At 38.7% G+C, this 15,645-nt stretch overlaps 1 protein-coding gene across 2 annotated transcripts in view; it reads left to right on the top strand.

Annotated features, from left to right (window-relative positions):
• The window catches only part of LOC115213547 (valine--tRNA ligase), a 44,832-nt gene extending 41,539 nt beyond the window's left edge, over positions 1-3,293 (top strand). For both annotated transcript variants that reach the window (XM_029782582.2, XM_036508160.1), the window contains exons 25-26: positions 507-647; positions 2,254-3,293. In XM_029782582.2, coding sequence (XP_029638442.2) covers positions 507-647; positions 2,254-2,325 — 213 coding nt within the window. In that variant the 3' untranslated portion in view covers positions 2,326-3,293. The remainder of the gene's footprint in view (positions 1-506; positions 648-2,253) is intronic.
• Positions 3,294-15,645: the final 12,352 nt, after the last annotated feature.

Here is a 15,645-nt window from a genome sequence, read left to right as displayed (position 1 = left end):
CAGGTTGGATGGTTCGACCAGGGTCTGGGAAGCCAGGAGGCTGCACCAGGCTCCAGTCTGATCTGGCAGCGGCCATGATCGGTTGGTGCTTTTTACGTGCCACCAACACAGAAGCCAGTCGAGGCGGCGCTGGCATCAGCCACGTTCGGATGGTGCTTTTTACATGCCACCGGCACAGAAGCCTGTCAAGGCAACATTATTATCATTTAGTACTGTTCTCTATTTTAGAGATGAGGAATTCTGTGCATTATTTACATTGGACATGTGTCCTCTTTATGCTTGTTGTTACAAGATGATATGTGTCCTCATCTTGTTCATTTGAGTTCAAATTCCAATGAGGTCGACTTTGACTTTCATCCTTTTGGAGTCAACAAAAAATGAACCAGTTAAGTACTGGAGTCAATGTAATCAACTAACCCTATCTCTCAAAATTTCAGGCCTTGTACTTATAAGAGAAATTATTATTATTATTATTATTATTATTATTATTATTATTATTATTCCAGGGTTTGGTGGATCCTGTCATTGAGTTGAACAAACTCACTAAAAAGGTGGAGAAAGTGTTGAAAGAGCTGGAAAAAATTGCAGCTTCGATGAACAGAGACCTGAGAAATAACGAACTTGTTGATGAAAAGAAGATAAAAGCTGTAAGTATAGTTTCATCATTATCATCATCACCATCCTTTAATGTCCGTTTTCCATACTAGCATGGGTTGGACGGTTCGACCAGGGTCTGGGAAGCTAGGTGGCTGCACCAGGCTCCAATCTTGATTTGGCGGAGTTTCTACAGCTGGATGCCCTTCCTAATGCCAACCACTCCGTGAGTGTAGTGGGTCCTTTTTACGTGCCACCGGCACAGGTGCCAGGGGAGGCTGGCAACAGCCACGATCGGTTGGTGCTTTTTATGTGCCACCGGCACGGAAGCCAGTAAAGGCGGCGCTGGATTGGCCACGTACGGATGGTGACTGGCATTAATATTCTCTCCAGACAACCATCTTGAGTACTTCATTGGTTCAGGGTTCAAATTCTATCAAAGTTAGCTTTATCCTTTGTCCTTCTGGGAACAGTGATGTTATGTAGTAAACATGCTAGTAACATCATCATCCATCACTTATTCAACATCCATGTTTGATCATGGCATGGGTTGGTGGCTTAAGACCACATCGTGCTCCAGCGACTTCTTCGGCATGGCTTCTATGACTGGATGCCCTTCCTGATGCCAACCACTTCACAACATATACTGGGTGCATTTTATAGTGGCACCAAGACTGCTGAGGTTGCCATGTAGCCTCCAAGACTGAGAACTACTTTGACTGAACAGAGCTACAGAAGAGAGGGAGATGGCTTTATGCTTGACCGGTCCAAAGACTTCATCGTATTTCAACATCTGCTTTGGCAATGTTTCCACAGCTGGATGCCTTTCCTAACACCAACCAACCACTTTATAATGTATACTGGGTGTATTTGTTGTGGCACCAGCATTAGTGAAGTCACCATGCTGCCTGCAAGACTATGATCCCTATTGATTGAGTGGGGGCAGCTTTATTCTATGGGATGAGAGGTTAAAGTGAGAGATCCCTATTGATTGAGTGGGGGGGCAGCTTTATTCTATGGGATGAGAGGTTAAAGTGAGAGAAAAGGGGTCAGTTTAACCTGAGGTCAGGTTTGATCCAGTAAACCTCTGATCAAAATCATTCCAGTAGTAACACCCTGTCTTTCTTTTCTTTTCATTGTTGTGTTTTTCTGACATAGTTTATCAAGGACTACATCTCCAATGTGTCTTTCCTTTAATTTTTTAAAAAACAATATAGTGTAATTTGAGGGAGATTTGGCTGCTATTTCTTGGTGGTAGTGGTAGTGGCGTCAGTGGTGGTGGTAAATGGCTATTGTGGGCAGTAGCAGTGGTAGTAGCTGCTGCTGCTGTTGTTGTTGTTGTTGTTGTTAAGCAACAAGACGGGTAAGGGTGATTAGGTGATGGTCTAGGGCTTAGGAGCCCCCCAGACCTTGGAAAAATAAAAAAAACTTTGGTCGTTTTGTTGTAGTGGAGGGCTCTTCGTTGACGCCCGACACCACTGGGAGGTGGCCCTCGAAGTCGCTGGAAATGGAGATCTCCAGGTCCAAATTCTTGAACGGCTGCTGCTGTATAATGGTGGTTGAGGTGATGGTAGTGGTAGTGATTGTTAACAATAAAGATTCCAATGGTGACCATCACTGTCTGTGTACATAATGATTTTTCTAATTTTTTTTTTCTAGGTTGAAAACCTCAATTCTGAACTTGACCGGCTTCAGAACTATGTGTCCGTCTTAGAAAAGCTGGAACCCTGAAACGGTGTAGATGCATAACATCTATCAAGAATATTGTCACTGCTCGGCCTTAATTTATAACTGGATCAGGCTGTGTAATAATTCATTTCTGTGTAGACTTACACGTCCGAGAAGACGCGGGAGTGGTTGATGTACATATCTGTACATATATTTATAAATATTGTGGTAAAGAATAAAGAGAAAGAAGCGAATGATATTTATTATCGTCGATTTAATCAATATAATATCTGAAGATTAGTGAAGGACAAAAAAAAAAAACACTTCCCTTCTGTTTCAAGGAAATAAGTTGAGGAGAAACTGCCTTCGATATCTATGGAATTTAATCTCCTGGCTACTTTTTATCATATTGATGTGTTTTATTAAGTACAACAACCAAAGAGTGACATAACAACAACAAATAATTCAGGACTTCGTATTTTAAATTATGTGATATTTTGTAGATAATTCACAAATGTATATTAGTAATGCTGATTGTGTTGTCTTGGTACTTAGCGTTTTTACTTTTAAGGTTGTAGAGTCAGTGGAGCACCAGACAAAATGTTTCGTGCTAATTAGGTATGTACCTTTACATTTTGAGTTCCAATCATACCAAGTTTTATTCTTCTGGGGTTGACAAAATAAAAGCATTTAATAATGGGGTTGATCTCATCAATTATATTCTAACTCAAAAAATTTCTTGCCTTGTGCCTATATTAGAAATAAGCAGTAGAGCGATGCATAAAATACCTTGTGGCAAGTTATAACTGATCGCCTTGTCAACACATGGGACAAACTCTAGAATAGCAAGTGACTGCTTCAACCAAGATAAGAAATATTATACTTACACATATGTGTGTGTGTGCATGCAAATGTTACTAAACTTCATAGCTCTTTTTTGTCACTGCTTGTCTTGTGCTAGCATGGCAGTGATGTGATGTTGACACTTCTGCAAATATTCTATGCTTTTAAGGACCTGTGAGGTATAAAAAAAATTTTTTTTAAACTCCCTTATTTGAAAATCAAGGAAGGATTAGCAACTAGAAGAGCATCTGGCTAATAAAATCTGTCTCAAATAAGTCCCTGCTCTACCTGTGCTAGCATTGGAAAATGGAGGGTTTAAACAAATGAAAAAATAAATGCATACATATATACATTCTCACACACACCATCATCATCATATATTTATACATACATATATACATACATACACACATTTATATAGATAAATTCAAAAGAGCTTATTGTTCACTTTTATCCTTTAACCCTTTCATTACCATATTTCTTTTGAGATGCTCTGTGTTTGTTTCAATTAATTTTAAATATAACAAAGAATTTAGTAAAATGACTTAGTTATCATTAAGCTAGTGTTAGGAACATAAATTGTGATTAAGGTTTGGGGAAAGATTTTAATTCAAAACTTATGAAAACAAGACATTTGTACTACAGGTTTCAGCCAAGTTAGTAACGAAAGGGTTAATTAAACAAGGCAAATATGAATTCTTTTTTATCATCTGAATGATCATAAGTAACCGATTAATTATCTTACTAATTAAATAATAATAAATGCACCCTTTTAAAGCCTAGCCAGGCTCATGGACCTGGTTTCCTGGTTTCAATGGCGTATGTGTTCCCCAGCTAGTAGACGGAATGTGAAAGAAGCCCGTCGTATATATGTGTGTGTCTGTGTTTGTTCCCCCAACATTGCTTGACAACCGATGCTGCTGTGTTTGCGTCCCCGTAACTTAGCGGTTCAGCAAAAGAGACCGACAGAATAAGTACTAGGCTTACAAAGAATAAGTCTTGGGGTCAATTTGCTCAACTAAAGGCGGTGCTCCAACATGGCCGCAGTCAAATGACTGAAACAAGTAATAGAGTAAAGGAGAGAGTATATTTAAAATTAATTGAAAGAAACATAGAGCATCCCAACAGAAATATGATAACAAAAGGTTTAAAACTGTTCTTTTTTTTTAATAAATACTGAACTAATAGAAAACAAAAAAAAATATTAAACTTTATTAGTATTTGATTTACAAATCAATTAATAATTTTTACTTTACCAGCAATTTTCATTCAAACATGATGGTGGTGGTGGTAGAGGTTGTGGTGGTCTTCGTTGTTGTGATGGTGACCTTCATCTTCACATTAGCACTAATAAGGAAATTAGAAATGAATGTACAAAGTGGAACATGAATGTTTATTTACGACCCCTGGGGTGGGGAAATGACAGGGTTATGGTAATAATGAAATTAAAAGTGGGTGTACAGGGTAGGGCACTAGATTTTAGTAAGGCCCCTGGGAAGTGAAACACAGAAGTAATAATAAGGCTGCGAGTTGGCAGAAACGTTAGCACGCCGAGCGAAATGCTTAGCGGTATTTCGTCTGCCGCTACGTTCTGAGTTCAAATTCCACCCAGGTCGACTTTGCCTTTCATCCTTTCAGGGTCGATTAAATAAGTACCAGTTATGCACTGGGGTCGATGTAATCGACTTAATCCATTTGTTCTTGTTTGTCCTCTCTGTGTTTAGCCCCTTGTGGGTAGTAAAGAAATAGGTAATAAGATTAGAGGTGGGTTGAAATGGGTTAAAAATTTATAAGTGGTAACTCATAATGATTATAATAATGATTGAAATATATGTATAGGAGTGGGCCTGGCTGTGTGGTGAGAAGTTCACGTCTCAACGACATAGTCCCAGGTTCAATCCCACTGCATAGTACTTTGGGCGCGTGTTTTCTACTATAGAAGTGGAAAGTTTTGATACTAATAGTAAAAGCGTTCTACTTCATTTTGGATTACAAGGGACTTGGTGACCCCACTGGCACTACATAGGAAGCATCCAGTCCACACTCTGTAAAATAGTTGGCACTAGGAAGGGCAATCCAATTGTAGAAACCATGCCAAAACAGACAATTGGAGCCTGGTGCAGTGGATTTGGTAGATGGAAACTGAGAAAAGCCCATCTGTGAGTGTGTGTCTGTCCCCCACCACTGTTTGACAACCAATGTTGGTTTGTTTATGTTGCTATAACTTAGCTGTTCAGCAAATGGGACTGATAGAATGAGTCCAAGGCTTAAAAAATTTTCAAGGTGGAGTCCCTGCATGGCTGGAGTTTAATAGCTGAAACAAGTAAAAGAGAAAAGACATCCATTGTCTTGATATAAGGGGGTAGTTGTGGTGGCGAGCTGGCAGAAACGTTAGCACGCCGGGCAAAATGCTTAGCAGTATTTCGTCTGCCGTTACGTTCTGAGTTCAAATTCCGCCGAGGTTGACTTTGCCTTTCATCCTTTCGGAGTTGATTAAATAAGTGCCAGTTACGCACCGGGGTCAATATAATCGACTTAATCTGTTTAGCCCCTTGTGGGTAGTAAAGAAATAGGTATTTTCGTCTGCTGCTACGTTCTGAGTTCAAATTACGCCGAGGTCGACTTTGCCTTTCATCCTTTCAGGGTCGATTAAATAAGTACCAGTTACGTACTGTGGTTGATATAATCAACTTAATCCGTTTGTTTGTCCTCTCTGTGTTTAGCCCCTTGTGGGTAGTAAAGAAATAGGTATAAGGTGGTAGTTGTAAAACGATTGTCACTACCATACAAGTGATGGTCCCTCATTTTCAATCCTCCTTGCCTGGAAACCGGTAAGGGTTGGTGACAGGAAGGGCATCCAGCTGTAGAAAATCTACCTCAGCAAAGTCTGTCTAGCACCATGCAAGCATGGATAAGTGGACACTAGAATCAGGATGAGGATTGAGTCTTGCTGTATGCAATGTCAGAATAATAGTCTGCAGAACAAATATAAAAGCAAATTATTTTAGATTTGTAGAAGAGTCTTTGGAGTCAGAAAATGGACTCCATCATCATTTAATGTCCGTTTTTGATGCTGGCATGGGTTGGACGGTTTTACAGGGGCTGACAAACCAGAGAGCTGCACCAGACCTCAATTGTCTGTTTTGGCCTGGTTTCTACAGCTGGATGCCCTTCCTAGTGCCAACCTCTTTACTGAATGGACTGGGTGCTTCTTATGTAGTGCCAGTGGGGTTGCCAAGTCGCTTGTAGTTCAATAGTCAAGACTATTGAAAAGGTTGCAAGATGCAACGAAAATTTTAGGAAAATGAAAATAAGAAATAAGTGGAAATTTTACCGGTGAGTGTGTTAAATAATAAGGCACAAAAAGAAAATGACTCTCCCCAGACACAACAGAATATGCTTCAACACACGAACTCATAAAGAATCTTGCAAACCAAATCCAAAAACGAAATATGAATTAGAACTCTTTTACTATTTCAGTATTTGCTATTTTTTATCTTCTCATTAAAACTATTGAAGAAAATCAAAAAAGGCTTTGCAAGCCACAACATTGATGTCTTTCTAGTGGGTAACACAGTTTTGTGAGTTTATTGGATGGGAGTGTGGGGGGTGCATGGCAGTAGAAAACATAGGAAAAATAGGAAGGTTTAACTTAAGAGTGTTGGGTCTCACAGACAAGATAATGCAGGATAGAAAAGAATGGTAACATGATAGACCACAGATTCATCTGTTTCATACCAACATCACAATGATAGTGGTGGTCGTGGTCGTCATGTAAGATGTGACCAAGGAGGAGGATTAGTTTACCTAGTTGTTGGAAATTGGTACAATGTGTTTTGGGAATGTCACACTAGGATGGACTAGCATCCTCTCCAGGAGGTGATCCATTTTTCATTAACTGGTTTATGAGTCCCAGTGGCTGATGGAAATATTCTTATATGCTCCTTTGTTGGTGATATTATACAGTTGTTTATTGAAAGGGAAGGCATATGGCTCAGTGGTTAGAACATCGAGCTTATGATCATGAGGTTGTGAGTTCAAATCCCAGACTGGTCTGCGTGTTGTGTTCTTGAACAAGACACTTTATTTCATGTTGCTCCAGTTCACTCGGCTGTAGAAATGAGTTGCGATGTCACAGGTGCCAAGCTGTATCGGCCCCTTTGCCTTTCCCTTGGATAACACTGGTGGCGTGGAGAGAGGAGGCCGGTATGCATGGGCGACTGCTGGTCATCCATAAACAAAATTACCCGTCTTGTGCCTGGGAGGATAACTTTCTCGGTACAATTCCATGGTCAGTCATGACCGAAGGGGGTCTCAGCATTGACAGGGAAGAATCCTCACAACAATATAAAATTCATTTATATAATTATTTATTTCATAAGATTAATTAAGCACATAGCTAGTTGGGGATGAGGGAATGTTAGCTTAAGTTAGTGGATTTGGGTAGTAGAAGACTGTAAACTCAACCTAATTTTTTAATTCAGTCCTTCACCACCTGTGTCCTCCTTCCACCTTCAGAATCTCCACCACCCATGTATAATAGAGTTCTACTTAACCTCTTCCTTCCAATGTCAATAAAATAATATATTATGTCAAATACTGATGTCAGTATAATCACCTTAACATAAATTTCTAGTTTTGTGCCTACGTTAGAAACATCATCAAGCTGGCAGAATCATTAGCAGGTGACGAGCTGACAGAATCATTAGCATGCCAGGCGAAATGCTTAGAGGTATTTCGTCTGCCACTACATTCTGAGTTCAGATTCTGCTGAGGCTGACTTTGCCTTTCCTTCTTTCTGTGTCGATTAAATAAGTACCAGTTACACACTGGGGTCGATATAATCAATTTAATCCCTTCCCCACCAAATTTGAGGCCTTTTGCTTCTAGTAGAAAGGATTATTATTATTATTATTATTATTATTACTACTACTACTACTAAGGTGGTGAGCTAGCTGAATCATTAGCATGCAGGGCTAAATGCTTCATGGCAATTCTTCCGTCTTTGTGTTCTGAGTTCAAATTCCAACAAGGTCAACTTTGCCTTTTATTCTTTCGGGGTCAATTAAAAAGTACCATTTAAGCACTGAGGTCGATATAATCAATTTACCCCCTTCCCCCAAAATTGCTGGCTTTGTGTCAAAATTTGAAATCATCATCATCATTATTATTATTATTGACTCAGGTTTTGTTGGAGCTCCTGGAGTCTTGCAGAATTGTCACTGCACCAGACATTTTGTCCATCTTTACATTCTTCATTCAAATTCTATTCAAAGGTTGACTTTGCTTTTCATCCTTTCAGGGTTGATAAAATAGTACCAGTTGAGCACTGGGTTCGATGTAATCAACTAACTTTCAGCCCTTATAGTAGAAAGGACAACTACTACTACTACTACTACTCTGGGGTTCAGAATCAATGTGGCTAGGCCTGAAGAAGTTCAAACTTATTTTTTCAATATGAATGAAATTTTGAAGACAGAAAAATTTGAGGGAATTTTTGATGTAAAATAAGTAAATAAATAAATGAATAAAAACCATGAAAGCTGTCGTATTCTTCTCATTAATTATGTTGTTTTTTTTTGGTGGGATTTTATTTACTTTTTAATTAATTTTATTTATTCGTGCTTATTTAGTCATGAAGATTCATAAGATGGCAGAGAAACAGAAACTTCTCAATTTGACAGTGAGCTGGCAGAAACGTTAGCACGCCGGGCAAAAAGCTTTGCAGTATTTCGTCTGTCGCTACATTCTGAGTTCAAATTCCGCCGAGGTCGACTTTGCCTTTCATCCTTTCAGGAGCAATAAATTAAGTACCAGTTATGCACTGGTGTCAATGTAATCGACTTAATCCATTTGTCTGTCCTTGTTTGTCCCCTCTATGTTTAGCCCCTTGTGGGCAATAAAGAAATAAGAAACTTCTCAATTGCCCAACCATTCAACCATAAAACTTTCATGTTATAAATGTCTATTGTTAATGTTGTTGTTGTTGTTGTTGTTATTAAGGCCCAAGTGAGCCCTGATCAGGCTGTTCCAGCAATGACTGTCCAGTAATTTGAACCAAACATAATAATGCATGCCGTAGATCCTCAAGTATAGTCTGCTCTTGAGTATAATATGCAGGAGATTTTTAGGGGGCTGTACCTCTGAAAAACCTTGTGTATAATATGCACCCCTTCTCTAACTTGAGTCAAGGAGGTCTATATAACGTCCTTGGTTTGTAAAAAAAGTATACAGTAACGTCCTTTATTATTATTGTATATATAACATAATACTAACGTGTAGCTTTTTTGTGCATTTTGTTTGCAGAAAATAAAGAAATAACAGTAATAACGTTTAATGAATGTTGTTTATTGCAAGTTATGGATGATTCTTTTATGACTTCATCGCTTTCAGTACTAGGCTTACGAAGAATAAGTCCTGGGGTCGATTTGCTCGACTAAAGGCAGTGCTCCAGCATGGTCACAGTCAAATGACTGAAACAAGTAAAAGAGTTAAAGAGTATCGTTGTGAATCAACTTAGCAGTATCTTTGAGATTCCAGTGATGTGATAGCTTATTTTTAGAAGGACATTGTAGGGTTGGTGTGAGAGACAAGATTAGGCCAGTTTGAACTGAAAACAGACAAAATATTTGGGCTGGATATGGCTGGTTCAAATGCTAAAATGTTAATGTATCTACCGTAAATCCTCGAGTATAATCCGCATTTTTTTCCCAAAATTTAAAGGTCAAAATCCCTAGTGCGTACTATATACGAGGTTAAAAATGAAAATTATTTTCTAAGCAATGTTCAAGTCTCTATTTGCTGTCTGGCTATGTTTATTCAGACGCATTTTGTGATGTCGGGCGCGAAAATACCTTAAGCTAAGCCTGAAAGTAGTGAAGTCATAAAAGAATCATCCGTAACTTGCAGTAAGCAACATTTATTAAATGTTATTACTGTTATTTCATTATTTTCTGCAAACAAAATGCACAAAAAAGCTACACGTTTGCATTATGTTATATATACAATAATAATAAAGTACGTTACCGTATATATTTTTACAAACCAAGAACGTTATGTAGACCTCCTTGACTCAAGTTAGAGAAAGGGTGCGTATTATACACAAGGTTTAGGTTTTTCAGAGGTACAGCCTCCTAAAAATCCCCTGTGTATTATACTCAAGGGCGGACTATACTCAAGGATTTACGGTATATTCAGAACAGCATTGTCCCCTTTTCCCCACTCCCAGTTGAGGAGATTTTGTCTTGCAAAGTACTTGGTGACCCTGTCAGTGCTGGTATCACATATAAAGCATTGGTGATGTTACCTCATAAAAAGCACAGGTAATGGCACCACATTGAAAGCGCTGGTGCCAGTGCCACCTAAAAAGCAATGATGCTGGGAGCCACATAAAAAGCACCAGTGCTGGCACCTCATAAAAAGTACCCAGTACACTCTGTAAAGTGGTTGGCATTAGTAAGGGCATCTAGTTGTAGAAACCGTGCCAAAATAGACAATGGAACTTGATGCGGCTCCTGTCAAACTGTCTAACCCATGCCAGCATGGAAAATGGACACTGGATGATGATGAAGAGGGTGAAGGTGATGATGGTGATGGTGGTGATGGTGATGGTGATGGTGGTGGTGGTGATGATGATGATGATGATGTCGTCGTCGTTGTTGTTGTTGTTGTTGTTGGTGGTGGTGGTGGTGGTGGTGGTGGTGTGTCTGTGTGTGGGATTTGTGTGAGATTTTACGCTCATTTCTAACAATGAGGGCAAACAACAGAAACTCTTTGTTTGGTACATGCTGAAGGCTTTCCTTTCAGTGTTGGTCATGTGGATAAAAGGTAAGACATCTAACGATGATATGTGTAGTTAACATAACCTATTTATTGGTCTGACAACTATCATAACAATATACAATTCATCATAAAGCTCCCCTTGTTTGTTTATTACAGCAGTTCACTTAACCAAATACATAAATTTATGGCTTTTTTTTTCCACAATTTCATTGAAATATTCAAGATGCAATAAAAGAAAATATTGTTTTCAGCTGGCTTCTTCACTCAAGTAGACATTTTTTTTTTGTGTGTGGCAGGTGGATGGGAAGGGAGCTCTGATTTACCTGTGTCTACATCAAAGTCCTCGTTACATACTTATGAGAAAGTATGCAGAATCTGTTATACAAGTGTCCGTTAATTGTCAACTACATAATTAAATCTGCACTGGAGTTTCACACACATACACACGCCCATGCATACACACACAAACACACACACAAACACACATACATACACACACAAACACACACAAACACACACACAAACACACATACATACACACACAAACACACACAAACACACACACAAACACACACAACACACACACAAACACACACAAACACACACACAAACACACATACATACACACGCCCATGCATACACACACAAACACACATACATACACACGCCCATGCATACACACACAAACACATACACACACATACACATACTCTCTTTTTCTCTCTCTCCCTCTTACTTTCACATACATTTACACACACACATGCAAACGTAAACACTCATACATATATACTCACTAACATACACACATACAAACATACACACATACACACACAAACTCTCCCCCCTCTTCCTCTCATACACTTACACACAGTCATATATCCACACATACAAACATACACACATACATGGTTGTACCTGCAATAGAATTTTAAAAAGAAATTCCAGATGTGTATACAAAACCTGAAATCACAGAGCTTCAAATTTAACTTAACCCTTTCGTTACTGTATTTATTTTGAGATGTTCTGTGTTTCTTTCAATTACTTTAAATATAACAAAGAATTTAGTAAAATAAATTAGTTATTATCATTAAGCTAGTGTTAGGAACATAAATTGCAACTAAGGTTTGGTGGGAGATTTTAGTTCAAAACTTTTGAAAATAAGACATTTGTACTCAGAGCCAGAGCTGGTTTCAGCCGAGTTGGTAACAAAAGGGTTAATGCCAACCACTTTAGTGTTTAGTGACACAGGTACTTTTTACATGGCACCAAAGACTAAAATTATGGGAAGTAAGAAAACAGACAGAACCCTACTTCCATCAGGGAAACGGTCTTGCATAGTACAAGATGGTATCAAAAAGTTCCTGGACTAGTTCTGTAGCAGTGAAATGGTTGGTATTAGGAAGAGCATCCAGCTGTGGAAACCATGGCAAAACAAGCAATGGAGCCTGGTACAGTCCCCAGCATTACAAGTTCCTGTTAAACTATCCAACCCATGTGAGCATGGCAATTGGATATTAAATGATGACAATAATTATGATGAATACCTGAAAATGATTAACTCATACCAGTAATTTCCACAACAGTGATGTAAACCATTTTTATTTACTTAATAACGAAAACAGAGTAGCAGAGGCTTAACATTGATCCAGACAGCCTTTGGAAATTGCATCATGTCCATTTGACAACATATACCTGTTTCTTTACTACCCACAAGGGGCTAAACACAGAGGGGACAAACGAGGACAGACAAATAGATTAAGTCGATTATATCGACCCCAGTGCGTAACTGGTACTTAATTTATCAACCCTGAAAGGATGAAAGGTAAAGTCGACCTCGGCGGAATTTGAACTCAGAATGTAACGGCATGCAAAATACCACTAAGCATTTCGCCTGGCGTGCTAACATTTCTGCCAGCTTGCCACCTTGACAACATCTATATACCACCAAATGTTGAAGCTCTGCCAGGGATCAAAATCTGTATATTTGAGACCAATAATACTTTGGGAGTTGGAAAGAAGCATCTTAGTAAGTATTCTCTGACTGATGACCAGGGATATACATTGAGGGAAGTTGCTGCACAAATCCACTACAGACAAAGTTCATATTAACTCACTCTTTGTCTGTCTGCTGGATAACAGATTGTCTGTGATTGTTGCCATAAAACTTGACAATTAACTGGCAACAAACTATCTGACCCTGATTTATAAAGGAATGCTGGATGACAGTAGCCCCCATCCCTGCTATTGGTATTGTCATTGTCATTGATGTAGTTATTATCATCTTCTTTGTCATGTCTACTTGGATGTGGGAGGCTTGCTCAGAAGAAAAGTTGCATACTTACTAGCAAAAAGTGATGCATGTTCTCAGAAGGCAATGTTGACATTCAGAGTAGTCTACCTTGGATTAACATCTGAGGATATTAGCTCTTACTTCAAAGGATAAGCTTTTGCAATACAGGGACATGAAATGGCTACAAAATATTTGCTGCACAAAAGGGATAAGGATGCAGATAAACCATCTAGATGCAACAACTGATGCAGGCTCTGTGGTATTAACATTAAATAAAATATGAATCTGTATCATACTTAACCCTTTCGTAATCAACCCAGCTGAAACCGACTCCGGCTCTGTAGTACAAATGTCTTGTTTTCATAAGTTTTGAATTAAAATCTTCCTCCAAAGCTTAGTCACAATTTATGTTGCCAACACTAGCTTAATGATAAATGAGTTATTTTATTAAATTCTTTGTTATTTTAAAAATAATTGAGAGAAACACAGAGAATCTCAAAATAAATACAGTAATGAAAGGGTTAATGCAAATACATAACAGAAAGATTAGATCCTGGTGCAGCCTAACTGGCTTGCCAGTCCCCAGTCAAACCATCTAACCCATGCCAGTATAGAAAGTGGACGTTAAACGATGATGATGATGATGGTGATGAAAGCCAAATTAATGGTCGTATTAGTCTGGTGATAATATCTCTTATGGAAGTAAGGCGGCGAGCTGGCAGAAATGCTAGCATGCCGGGCAAAATGCTTAGCAGTGTTTTGTCTGTTTTTAAGTTCTGAGTTCAAATTCCGCCACGGTAGACTTTGCCTTTCATCCCTTCAGTGGGGTCAATAAATTAAGTACCAGTTGCATACTGGGGTCAATCTCATCGATTGGCCCCCTCGCCAAAAATTTTAAGCCTTGTGCCAAGAGTAGAAAAGAATATCTCTTCAGTAACAAACAAAAATTATCCAGCAGTGGTGATGAAAATACCAGATGCTCATTTCAAACTTTCTGGGGTTTCATCAGTTGCAAATACCCACTGACAACTGCATGCTAAAACAAAATATATCATCACTGATATAGGAAAACAATATCCGCAAAAAAAAAAATCACTGATGTTGCACTTAGCTGGCTGGTTGAATAAAAATTCTTTATGTGCAACTGAAGCTGTATTAGATAAAATGTCAAACTATGTATCACATTTAATACAAATGCTTCACAGAAAGCCAAAGCCAAATTAACTGTAGCATTCCTTTGAGAATATATTCTCTTATATCCATAAATAACACTGATAAAACCTAAAACAGCAGAGATGTGCATCTAGTCTTCTCACTGTCACTGCTAGTTGATTTTCATCTGCTGCTGGCATATTTCTGTGTTTTTTAACACTGTGTTCATACAAGATATTATCTCTGAAAGAATACTGCAGTTAATTTGACTTTCAGCAATTTATAATTGCATCAAAAATAAGATGGAAATTGATATGCATGTGTATGTGTGTGTGTGTGTATGTGTGTGTGTGTGCATGTGTGTGTGTATGTGTGTGTGTGCATTAATGTGTGTGGTATTAATAAAACTGGAAACAGGTATAGTATTCTATGCTTTATAAAACATACACGCATTTCAGCAAATTACCTCCAGGATTCCGTAACTGGTGTTGAAACATTATATAATCTTGTTTATTCACTTCTTCAGTGTTCAGCAAGATATACAATGACTGGTATTAAATGCATAATTTATATTCCTGTTATGCAGATTATCAATATCACCGGCTGGCACAATGCAATAGGAAGCAAACAAGCCTCCCACATCCAAGTAGACATGACAAAGAAGATGATAATAACTACATCAATGACAATGACAATACCAATAGCAGGGATGGGGGCTACTGTCATCCAGCATTCCTTTATAAATCGGGGTCAGATAGTTTGTTGCTAGTTAATTGTCAAGTGTTATGGCAACATTTACAGACAATCTCTTATCCAGCAGACAGACAAAGAGTGAGTTAATATGAACTTACACTTTTATTTCATCCTGTCACTTACATACATCAACATACCACATACTGCCCTACACACACTCTAGTATTCACATACATGGACATACTTATGTCGTATATATCATCATCATCATCATCGATTAACGTCCGTTTTTCCGTGCTGGCATGGGTTGGACGGTTTGACTGAGGTCTGGAGAGCCAGTGGCTGCACCAGGCTCCAATCTGATCTGGCAGGGTTTCTACAGCTGAATGCCCTTCCTAAAGCCAATCACCCCAAGAGTGTAGTGGATGCTTTTTACATGCGTCCAGCACAGAAACCATTAAGGCAGACCTGGTAACGATCATGTTCGAATGGTGCTTTTTATGTGTTACTGACACGGAAGCCAGTCAGGGGGTACTGGCATCAGTCACGATCAGTTGGTGCTTTTTACATGCCACCAGCATACATGTGTGTGTGTGTGTGTGTGTTTGTGTGTGTGTGTTTGT

Source organism: Octopus sinensis, linkage group LG1 (assembly GCF_006345805.1).
Source record: "Octopus sinensis linkage group LG1, ASM634580v1, whole genome shotgun sequence".
NCBI classification, from domain to species: domain Eukaryota; kingdom Metazoa; phylum Mollusca; class Cephalopoda; order Octopoda; family Octopodidae; genus Octopus; species Octopus sinensis.
The sequence above is the reverse complement of the archived record's forward strand: the minus strand, read 5'-3'. Positions and strand labels throughout refer to the sequence as shown.